The sequence below is a fragment of the Conger conger genome, chromosome 7, assembly GCF_963514075.1.
Source record: "Conger conger chromosome 7, fConCon1.1, whole genome shotgun sequence".
Taxonomy (NCBI): Eukaryota; Metazoa; Chordata; class Actinopteri; order Anguilliformes; family Congridae; genus Conger; species Conger conger.
The window spans coordinates 4,421,714-4,434,213 of NC_083766.1; the positions used below are offsets into that span (position 1 = coordinate 4,421,714).

Genomic DNA, 12,500 nt, shown 5'->3' on the forward strand with positions numbered 1-12,500 from the left:
AAAAGAATGCAGCGCTGATTCATCCGTCACTCACACTGGTTTGATCTTCCACACTAGTTCCAAGAACTTTGAAACATTCTGGAACTGACATCAGAATTGGAATATTCAGTTAAGGGCATTCCAATCACATATTTTGTGATCTCGCCCGGGGAACTTAAAGGGTTTTTAAACACATCGTAAGCCTGCATCGTTTACGTGCTCCGGGACGGTGTGCTTTTCATTTTTGAGGAGATTTTCGTCCCCCCGTATCTACAGTACCTACAGCATGCTATCAGCTCACTCAGCCTGGGTGATTACATGGGTCCAACAGTACGGTGATACCCACCCACGGACACAGTTAAGCATTAACTCCTCACAGTAAGAGCCCATTCCTAAGGTTCACCTGTTGGGGAGGCTCTTCCTCTCTGCTTTTTTGACGTAGCATTATCACAATACGATACTCGCAACCACAGCTTTTTCCAAAGATTGTTTACATAAACTTACATAAGCTTACATAAACATTTAACCCTAGAGTAGAGTTTTTGGACATTTTTTTTTTTTTTTTACTCCAGGCAACTTTATTCTAGAACTCCATTGCGTTCAATGAGCAATCTTGACTGTGACATCAGCCTTAGAATGCTAGAATGCAAAGAGCATTCTAATCACATGCAGTATTTGTAATCCTACACCTTACATGGTTAAACTGTGGCCTAAGCAATGAGCATTACTGTTTGTGGAGATGATTCTCAGGAGGTTGCATAACGGTCTTACGGCAGAGTGGAACACAAACCTGTGGTTCCACTGGTGAAGCACACAATGGACAGGTCATCCGGCAAAGGAGGCTGAAGACCAAAAGACAAATGGCTGAAATTAGATCGTTTGCCGCTTTTCTTTGCAACCTGTTAGAAAAGTGTGCAAGTGTTGTCTGCAGTGGTAACAATAAGCAAGGCAACACACACACCGTTTTTATTTATTCCACTGTAAACACCGGAAACCATATAAACCAAGACGGGGAATTTTTTGACAGCGCATTTCCCATTGGGAGGGAGCTCAGCATTCCAGCATTTCACTGATATAATTCAGTCACTCTCGCTCTGAACACAGTGTCCGCATTCATACTCCATACCTGATCTGGTGTAGGAATGGTAGCTGATTATGATATTTCTTATAGCCATGAATATGTGACAGGTTTTTTGCACTCCCACCGGTTGGCAGTCTGGCCTTGGGAGCAGGAAGGCTACAGCCATATATAGAAGCGTAGAAGCACAGGAATCTTATCATAAAGTATCTGGGGCAGGCCTGTACAATTACCAAGCCTAATGTGTCGTCATGAAACCAGAAATCCTGCAGTAAATGACATAAGCCTGCAGTAAAGTGCTTTCTGGCAGGCTGTTGTTGACATTACGAATGGAGAACATGGATTGTTTTTTTTGGGGGTTTTTTTTTCGCCGCATGCAAAACCTCCTTTTTGCAAGACGAATGGATTTGTGATTATGTATACAATTCCTGGCGAGTCCAGACCTTTCTCAAAGCAAACACAAGCATCCAGTAGCTCCGCACGCTTTAGGGCTTCGCTGTCTTTGAGAAAACTTGGGAAACAAATCTCAAATTAGACAGACAATCCGTTACCCATAAGCCCCTTTGCTCTGAGCCAGCAGCTGACACATGTAAGCGCTTGTTTGTTGGTTTAGGGTCACAACCACGGATGGGCACGTCACAGAATGCGGGCTGTACACTTTTTTCTTTTTATCTTTTTGAAAGATGATTCAATTGAACAGTTTTCAGAGGGCTTCTTTTTTAAAATAATGGATGGTGCAGTGGGTAGCACTGCCGCCTCGCAGCAAGGAGGTCCTGGGTTCGAATCCCGGTCGGCCGGGGCCTCTCTGTGTGGAGTTTGCATGTTCTCCCCGTGTCTGCGTGGGTTTCCTCCGGGTACTCCGGTTTCCTCCCACAGTCCAAAGACATGCAGGTTAGGCTGATTGGAGAGTCTAAATTGCCTGTGGGTATGAGTGTGTGAGTGAATGGTGTGTGTGCCCTGCGATGGACTGGCGACCTGTCCAGGGTGTATTCCTGCCTTTTGCCCAATGTATGCTGGGATAGGCTCCAGCTCCCCTGTGACCCTGTTCAGGATAAGTGGGTTAAGATAATGGATGGATGGATAAATATATATAACATTGAGAGACATGCCGGACTGGAGCTGGACTGGAGCCGGACTGGCTCTTCAGTCACAGATAAGGCCAGGTCTGGGCCAATGAAATCATCAGGAGCAGGGCTGGCTCTTCAGTCACAGATAAGGCCAGGTCTGGGCCAATGAAATCATCAGGAGCAGGGCTGGCTCTTCAGTCACAGATAAGGCCAGGTCTGGGCCAATGAAATCATCAGGAGCAGGGCTGGCTCTTCAGTCACAGATAAGGCCAGGTCTGGGCCAATGAAATCATCAGGAGCAGGGCTGGCTCTTCAGTCACAGATAAGGCCAGGTCTGGGCCAATGAAATCATCAGGAGCAGGGCTGGCTCTTCAGTCACAGATAAGGCCAGGTCTGGGCCAATGAAATCATCAGGAGCAGGGCTGGCTCTTCAGTCACAGATAAGGCCAGGTCTGGGCCAATGAAATCATCAGGAGCAGGGCTGGCTCTTCAGTCACAGATAAGGCCAGGTCTGGGCCAATGAAATCATCAGGAGCAGGGCTGGCTCTTCAGTCACAGAAAAGGCCAGGTCTGGGCCAATGAAATCATCAGGAGCAGGGCTGGCTCTTCAGTCACAGATAAGGCCAGGTCTGGGCCAATGAAATCATTAGGAGCAGGGCTGGCTCTTCAGTCACAGATAAGGCCAGGTCCGGACCAATGAAATCATCAGGAGCAGGGCTGGCTCTTCAGTCACAGATAAGGCCAGGTCTGGGCCAATGAAATCATCAGGAGCAGGGCTGGCTCTTCAGTCAGAGATAAGACCTTACCCACACACCCCGTCCATCAGCACTCGGTCCTGCTAGACACTGTTCAGAGCCCACAGTCAGGCAGAAAATCAGTCTGCCAGCATCTTACTCACCAAAGGGCTTCTGTAGTGTTCTCTGCCCAGAGCCTGGAGAGGGAAAAAAAAAAAAGCACACAACGTTCCGTGTTATTCTCATCACGGACCAATGACCTGTTGGGCCTGTGATGTGCTGTCAGAGACGGAACTCATTCAACGTAGTTTGTGCCTGTCGACGCGGCTGGCCAATAGCGCTGTTCACACACGTACCAGCACCTGCTGAGCTCAGCCTGTTTGTGTGTGATCCCTGCTGAAAAAAAACAGCTGGTAGCTGGTAGCTGGTTGACCAGTTCAGACCAGCTCCCCGCTCGACATGGTTTGACCAGCTCAAGCTATGTTTTCGTACAGCTGGTAGCTGGTATTTCAAGCTGGTCACAGCTTTATTAGGCAAATTACTCGCATGGGTCTATTGCTGTGCAAAGGTCACTTCAGGACACGATCCATAGCATATCATCCAGGAAGGGAGGCCTGTATACGCCGTGCATTTTTAAGTAACCGCATAAAACCCTCATGACTCTTTCAGATACAGACAGCAAAACAGCACATTCCAGAGGTACATTTGCCCCCCATATCTGCTTCAAATATTGACATTTTTCTCAGAAGTATGCCAGTTCCTCATGTTTTTGATTGGCAAATTAACTTTTGAAAAACAACCTGCTCCACTTCCTAAAAACAGCGAACCTCTTTCAAAGTTTTCACATATCCTTCCCTTTTTACGAAATCTTTGTTTTTTTTGCGATTCACAGCTTTCCTTTACAGTCAACCCATGTCCTGTTTAAAAGTTAAAGTTTTATAAATTTGATTAAAATCAACTTTTTGGACATCAACACAATTCTCCTCTTTTTGGCTCTATACACCACCACAATGGATTTGAAATGAAACAAACAAGCTTTAATTTGGGGGTATTTACATCCAAATCAGGTGAACGGTGTAGGAATTACAACAGTTTCTATATGTGCCTCCCACTTTTTAAGGGACCAAAAGTAATGGGACAATTGGCTGCTCAGCTGTTCTATGGCCAGGTGTGTGTTTGTTTCATTTCAAATCAATTGTGGTGGTGTATAGAGCCAAAAAGATGAGAATTGTGTTGATGTCCCAATATTTATGGACCTGACTGTATGTTTTTCTGCTGGTTCTGGGCCGAATGTGAGATGTTCACATGGGGCCCAAAGTTGCTGGTGGCACCCCTGACTCCCGCCCTGTTAAAGTGGGTGCTCATACTCACCTCCACGTCCTGAAGGGCCTGAACCTGCACCCCGCACTGCTCTCCCCGATCCAGGAGGAGGTGGTCGAAGGGGTCCATGAGTATCACCCTCTTCAGCCCCGGAGTGTCCTTCCGCTCCACGTTCTCCAGGAGAACCTGGGCCTTCTCCGGCTTGTCGCAAATCACTGTTGAGATTTCAGCTGGGGGAGACGGCAATAAAGTTCTACAGTCACCATGACCTGCAAAGACTCCATTACCCACAAACACACTCACAAAGACTCCATTACCCACAAACACACTCACCAAGACTCCATTACCCACAAACACACTCACCAAGACTCCATTACCAACAAACACAGTCACAAAGACTCCATTACCCACAAACACACTCACCAAGACTCCATTACCCACAAACACACCCACAAATACTCCACACAATTATATTACATTACATTACATTACATGGGCAGCCTGTAGCCTAGAGGCTAAGGCACTGGGACCTAGAAAGTTGGTGGTTCAAGCCCTAGTGTAGCCACAATAAGAACAGCACACAGCCGCTGGGCCCTTGAGCGAGGCCCTTAACCCTGCATTGTTCTGGACACGCCCCCTGCGTAGCCTAATCAACTTTAGGTTTCTATGGATAAAAGTCTCAGCTAAATAACAAATGATCATTTCTTATTACATTATAGTCATTGGCGAGACACTCGTATGCTACACTCGCTATACACCATGTCTCTTGGTTCTGTTATCTCTTCCCATGGCTTTTCTTACCACTCTTACGCCGATGATACCCAACTCTTTATTTCCTTCCCCCCCGATACCCAGGTCACCACACAGATCTCTACCTGCTTGGCTGATATCTCTGCATGGATGACTTCCCACCACCTGAAGCTTAACCTTGCCAAAACTGAGCTTCTCTACATCCCGGCTAAGTCCTCTCCGTCAATCGACCTCTCACTGACTGTTGAGGACTTTGTAGTTTCCTCCTCCTGTACGACAAAGAATCTTGGGGTGACTCTAGATAACTGCCTCACCCTGGCTCTGCAAGTATCCTCCACAGCCAGAACCTGCAGGTTCTTTCTGTATAATATACGCCGTATCCGTCATCTCCTGACGGAGAAAGCCACCCAGCTCCTAGTCCAGGCGCTCGTCATTTCCCGCCTGGATTACTGCAACTCCCTCCTAGCCAGTCTCCCAGCGTGTGCCATCAAGCCCCTCCAGCTGGTCCAGAATGCTGCAGCCCGCCTGATCACCAGTCAGCCCAGGTCGGCTCATGTCACCCCGCTTCTCATTGGCCTCCACTGACTTCCTATTGCTGCACGCATCCGTTTCAAGGCCCTAATGTTGGCATTTCAGGCTGCTATGGGGACTGCCCCACCTTACATACAATCCTTGATCACTCCCTACTCTCCAGCTAGACCACTCCGGTCTGCCAGCTCTGGTCGCCTTATGGTTCCCTCACTACGAGCACCTGGCGGTCGAGCTGCACGTTCATGCCTGTTTTCCGTTCTGGTTCCTCAGTAGTGGAATGACTTGCCTACCACTGTCAGGACAGCAGAATCCCTCCCCCTATTTCGACTAAAAACACACCTTTTCAAACTCTACCTTCATCCTCCCTCCTGATTTCCCCCGCCCCCCCTTTCTGATATCCCTATCCCTCTTGTCTAACCCCCCCCAAAAAAAAGAAAATTGCACTTATGATGGCTATATGTTTAAAACAGCACTTCCTATGTATTTTCCTACTTATGGATGTGATGCTTTGACTTGTGGAAGAACCTATGCACTTGTAAGTCGCTTCGGATTAAAAGCGTCTGCCAAATGACTAAAATGTAAATGTAAATGTATGCAGAGTGGTGTACAGTGTTATTATCAGGAACGTTAAAATGTGGTGTTATCAGGAAGCCACAGAAGCCCATTCATAATCGCTAAGGACGCGACTGACTAAGACCTTCAGCACGTACAAAACCTTTTAGCACACACACAAAACTACAGCAATAACACAGCCAAAGATTGGGGAGAACCAAGTCCCATGACCAATCATTGGTTGCGTTTGTGGTTTTTGTGTTGCCCATGCTAAAGGCCTAATCAGGCCCCAAGTGTAATATTAACCAATTTTTTATTGGAACAAAGAAGGTACGATTAGATATACAACACATATCTTAAACTGCTATATCAATAACAAAAAGTGAAAAATAATGTCAAACAAGGGAAAAAAAGAGGAAAAAGTAAGTGTATTATATAATTTATGAAATTGAGGGCAAATACTTTGTTTAAATAAAGTAACAACTCAGATTAACAAGCAAAAATGCACTGGCTGAGAGGCAGGAATACACCCTGGACAGGTCGCCAATCCATCACAGGACACACACACACACACTCATACACACACACACACCATTCACTCACAGGCTCACACACACACACACACTGTTCACTTACACACACACACACACACACACACACACACCATTCACTCACACGCTCACACACACACACACACACACACCATTCACTCACACACACACACACAACATTCACTCACACACTCACACACACACACTGCTCACTCACACACACATGCACACTGTTCACTCACACACACACACACACATACACACACACACACTGTTCACTCACATACACACACACACACTGTTCACTCACACACACACACACACACACACACCGTTCACTCACACACACACACACTGTTCACTCACACACACACACACACACACACACACACACACACCATTCACTTACACTCACACACTCACACACACTATTCACTCACACACTCACACACACACACACACACACACACCGTTCACTCACACACTCACACCTGTGGGCAGTTTAGACTCGCCAATGAACCTAGCCTGGATTTTCCACACAGACATGAGATAAACCAATGTAAAGGTTCAGAGGGGGTAATCCGGGCCTTACCGACATTGATAATGTAACGAATGGCGTCTGGTCCCAGGGTGTCGTATAGAGGCACAACTACCATGGAGTAGGTGTAGCAGGCCAACTCAGAGATGATCCACTGCAAACACAACAGAGCAAAGGTCGTCGGTGATTAGTGCATTTTTCCAAAGCAAGCTAGGGAACACAAAAAAAAAACAAAAAAAAAAAAAAAACACTTGATCCTACTGACATGAGTTCTTTTCAATCTGGCAGTTAGTGCGGTGCATTCTGGGTAGATTTCTGGGGCTCACCTCAGGCCGGTTTTGTGCAAAGACTCCAATAAACTGATCTGTGCTTGGCTTGCAGCCCTGATACAGCAGCCCAGACCCGAGGTGCTCTGCCCGGGTCGTGACCTGGAAGTAAAACAGGGAAACGGTTATTTTGGGGTATCTATAGGCTTTTTCCCCCAGCGGCTAATGCTTTCTGCCCCTCTGTTACTCTGTAAAGCGTCTTTGTGACTTTGTCTTCTGTGAAAAGCACCTTTACAAATGAAATTTGAAATTGAATTGAGCTGAATGTTACGGCAACCTGAGAAGGAACTACTGTACATCACAACAAGGAATATGCAACAAGTTTTCCCGCTGATCCACGAACTAACTGTTCCCTCAAATTACACATACTCCCACATCCCCGTTCTGCTGGAAATGTGAAAACATATTACAACAAATATGCAGTTGAATATATTGAAAATGTAAAAAAAAATAAGAAAAAAAAAGTTTTAATGATGTGTGTTGCAATAACATACTATACTTCTTCAGGCATGCTACAACCCTAAATTAAATTAACAGACTGATACACAAGGTGTCATATATCTGCACTCAAAGAGGTCCAGAGGTCAGAAAGTAAAAGTCCTGCCATGTGTTTCTTCCACCCATGAACTGCCCAGCTGATTTCACTCGTTAGTTCTACCTCCTGGCTGAAGAACTAAGATAATGAGCAAATCAGGGCGACTGGCCCAAAATACCACAGCAGCCTTTTACCCTCCGAACCTGGATTCTCCTCTGGATTTCTAGAATCTGTTGATGTACTGATGTACTCTCACCTCTTGGTAGGACAGCCATGTATAGGGCTGGTTGGGCCTTCGAGACCCAAGGCAAGGACCATCGCCTGATCGGACAACACAGGAAGTCAACGCAGATCACAACAACAAAAAAATCAAAACCTGAACAGTGCCGTTTCAGAAATTAAAGTCTTACAGGCAGTTCTTCAGCTTTGTTTTATGCATGTATACACAGATACTTTATATGCAGACAGTCACGTGCACAAACACAAACATACATATGCAGATATACAGTGCCATCCATAAGTATTGGGACAGCGACACTTCTTTGGGTGTTTCAGCTCTGCACCCCAAGACTCCAGACTTGAATCAGAGACATCGCGGAAACATTTGGGTGTGTCAAAATCAACTGATCAAATCAGTGTTTAGAAGAGAAAACGAAAACCAGTGAGACCACAAGAGATTACTGGACCACACTGGATGTGTGAAGAACACACCCCTTTCAACAGACAAAACAGATCGAGGACACTCCACAGGATGCAGACACAGATGTGTGAAAGTGAATGAGGAGAAGATATTATCAGCGTAACTTCAGGGAACGCCTAAGCCTCACGAACATCTTGCGAGGGGTAGAGTTTGCATGTAAGACACTCTTCGAGTTCTGTGACAAAGTCTTAAGACGCCACACAAATTCAAGATGACATTCTGCAAACCTCATATCCATCGTTTCGTTTCAAATCCAATGCGTTGGTGTCCAGAGCCAAAACAACACAAATTGCGGCACTGTCACACACACACACATATATACATAAACACGCACAGGCAAGCAAACACACACAAACACAAACACCGACGCACAAACACAGAGACAAAACCCATACACACAAGCAAACACACACATAGACACACATAGACACACACACACACACACACGTGGTTGGTTGTGATGGTTGTATCTACCCAGAATCCCCTGCGGGGGAAACGTACCAGTTATATGCAGGCCCCTCTGGAACACCTCGTACATGGTCTTGGCATCCTCGTGGTAGTGTGTGAGCAGCTTGGCACCGTCTCCCAGGACAGCCCTGCGTGCCCCATCCTCCTGCTGTCGAAAAGCAGACAGGGTCAGACACCCGACACCCCCGTCACCCACCGAATCCCCACCCAAGCCCGTTCAAAACCACGGCTTTACCCTGTCGAATCTACACTATTTTGGACGGTACTTTTAATTCTGAAACGTCTACAGTTTTTTTTTTTTTTACAATCGTTTTCACACTTGTCTCAATACCATGTCCTCTTTTTCAAAACTCTTCACACAGTGTGCTTTTGAAACACACACCTGAGCACATCAGTGAACCTTTGGTGCAAGAGGCAATTCAACCACCAAAACACTTAATATTTCACCCAAAAGTGACTCTTGCTGCCATAGCTATAGCACATGCTTTCTCCCATAAGTCTACTTTGTCACTCAATGTACAATGAACTACAAAACACAAACAACTTGGAGCATTGCTAAATACATATATTATGTGTTTCCCTTTCCTCTATTTTTGCATCCACAAATATTTCAAGCCAAGTAGCTAAAGAAACTTTTGATCTGTTGGTTTGCCTCACAATAGATGTCATGACTGAGTGTGGTAAATTTACACTAAACTGTAAATGAATGAATGTTTTACTATATTGGAATCCCAGAATAACAATTTTTACTGTGTAACGTAAAACAGTATATAATAAAGAAACAAATCACAAAAGCAACAGTATTCTTCAAAGGGTTTACAGTATTTTGACATTTCTTCTCACAGTGCAATATACTGTAATTCAGAAAAGAAAAATACAATACAATCAATTACTCAAAATACATTACAATCAATAATACATACCAAAAAGCAATATTTTCACTATATACAGTAATTTGCACGTATATTGTCTGCCTATCAGTATCACAAGTCTACTGTTGGCCTGGCCCATCCATCCTGTCCTCTGCATTTGGCCATAGATTTTCATCAACATCACTCCGAATGTTATCTCTTGCTATACACCGAGGAAGAAAACATCTCTTTGCGTGCCTTTTCCAGCCCTGGATGTGTTCCACTGTTATGTCCATACACCCAGCAGCCATTGCATCTAGAAGTGACATCTGTCAAGTTCCTTGACACCCTCAGAGTTCCTGTCAAAGGGGACAGTGTACAACTGTTTCATCCTGAATGGTTGTAGTGCTTACACTGTCAATGTTTGGAAATATGTTGTTGTCTGCGATTATGTTGTTGCATATTTCTCTTCCTGATGCTGTTGTTGACAATGACCATCCCAACTATTGCATCCTCCTGTTGAGGCGTAAAGATTCTTCCCCTTCCCCCTGTAAGACTGTGTGAGGTAACTGCTGGGTCCTGTAGTGAGTCAAAGACAAATGTGCACTAATAAATCTGCTTTTTCTGGAGACTTCTCAAATCACAGTACTGCTGTAATATACACATCAATTGAATGCTGTAATTACTGTATAGTACCTGTTGGTTTGCCTGAACATCCTCACTATTGAAGCCACTGTGGATCTAGGCAAGTTTGGTTGAACCCTCAACCTGCTTCCCTCAGGGACAGACCATGATTTACCACATGATCAATGACTGTGGCTCAGATTTCATCAGACACAACTGTTCTTGCTCTTCCGTGATGTCTTCTTCCTCTGCCTCTGGCTGCATCCATTTTCCCACCAAGGCTAAAGAATGCAAATGCCAATCCAAAGGTGGCCCCTTTTGTATATGTCGTAACGGGGCACAAACAACAAACACCTGGGCAGGTTGTTCACTGAAATGACAGCCAGGTGTTTCAGCAGTACATATACAGCAGTAATAGCGGAAAAATCTCTTCAGTGACAACCACATCTATATTTACCCTATATACGGGCACATTTCAATGCAAGTATGATCACTTTTGCATTGATGGTAACAAGGGTGCAAACAAAAAAATTGAATAAACTGAATAAACTTTCTGCTCAAATCAGAATAATCTGTCTTACGTATTTCAAGCATATAGTTTCATTTTTCAGCCAAAATGCAGCATATTTCCTTCCACAATGATCAGAATTTTATTGGATTTTGAACTGAAAGTTAACTGCTTTGAACAGAGTATCTAAATGTCTGCAAAATTTGCTGTATTTGTACAAACTTTTGCTGGTAGTGAACATTGACTGAGAGAGGTATTCATGAATTTTGGAAGAAGTGGTGATTGAATGCCTTTAGTATGAAAGCAATGCAAAAATATCCACATTTAGTTCACATAGTCTAATGATATTGTGAATGTGTTAAGTGTTTTGAAAAAGTGGACATGGTATTGAGACAAGTGTGAAAACTATTGTAAAAATCGTAACGTCATTCTCTAGTGTCAGATAATTTATTTGTTTTCTATCTGTTATATTCTGCCAGAAATGGTACTTACTAGTCACAGTACCCAACTGTGACAAGCCAAAAGATAAAAAGCCATAAAGGGGGAAATTGTTGGAACATTTCTAATTTGTTTAATTGAAGGAGGCCATATTGGCACTTAGCAACCACATTAGTGCTCTGCGAAAGATCTATTAACACACACACACACACACCCAACACACCACACACAATATATTAACACAGAAGAACCAAAAAAAACAAGTTCAACTGGAGGCACTCCATTATCTGTCTCTCATTATCTTGTGGAGATGTGTGTGTGTGAGTGTGTGTGTGTGAGTGTGTGAGTGTGTGTGTGTGAGTGTGTGTGTGAGTGTGTGTGTGTGTCTGTGTGAGTGTGCGTGAGTGTGTGAGTGTGTGAGTGTGTATAAGAGTGTGTGTGAGTGTGAGTGTGTGTGTGTGTATAAGAGTGTGTGTGAGTGTGAGTGTGTGAGTGTGTGTGTGTGTGTATAAGACTGTGTATGTGTGCGTGTATAAGAGTGTGTGTGTGTGTTTGTGTGAGTGTGTGTGTGTATAAGAGTGTCTGTGTGTGTGTATAAGAGTGTGTGTGTGTGTATATAAGAGTGTGTGTGTGTGTGTATGTGTGTGTGTGTGTGTGTGTGAGTGTATAAGTGTGTGTGTGTGTGTGTATAAGAGTGTGTGTGTGTGTGTGTGTGTGTGTAAGAGTGTGTGTGTGTGTGTGTGCACAGTGAGGGAGTGGATGTGTGTGAATAGAGTGTGTGTGTGAGAGAGTATGTGTGTAAGTGTATGTGTGTGTATAACAGTGTGTGTGTGTGTGTGTGTGTGTGTGTGTATGGCTATATGTGTGTATGTGTGTGTGTGTGTGTGTGTGTGTATGGCTATATGTGTGTATGTGTGTGTGTGTGTGTGTGTGTGTGTGTGTATGGGTAT

At 44.6% G+C, this 12,500-nt stretch overlaps 1 protein-coding gene across 2 annotated transcripts in view; it reads right to left on the minus strand.

The window, feature by feature from the left end:
- acsl6 (acyl-CoA synthetase long chain family member 6) overlaps positions 1 to 12,500 on the minus strand; it is a 42,238-nt gene that overhangs the window by 14,591 nt on the left and 15,147 nt on the right. The window contains exons 3-9 of one of the 2 annotated variants that reach the window (XM_061247933.1): positions 9,163 to 9,274; positions 8,218 to 8,282; positions 7,427 to 7,528; positions 7,155 to 7,254; positions 4,230 to 4,408; positions 3,023 to 3,055; positions 770 to 821 (exon numbers count right to left, since the gene is read on the minus strand). In XM_061247933.1, coding sequence (XP_061103917.1) covers positions 770 to 821; positions 3,023 to 3,055; positions 4,230 to 4,408; positions 7,155 to 7,254; positions 7,427 to 7,528; positions 8,218 to 8,282; positions 9,163 to 9,274 — 643 coding nt within the window. Of the gene's footprint in view, positions 1 to 769; positions 822 to 3,022; positions 3,056 to 4,229; positions 4,409 to 7,154; positions 7,255 to 7,426; positions 7,529 to 8,217; positions 8,283 to 9,162; positions 9,278 to 12,500 lie in introns of both variants that reach the window. The other variant, XM_061247932.1, reaches the window with a different exon arrangement.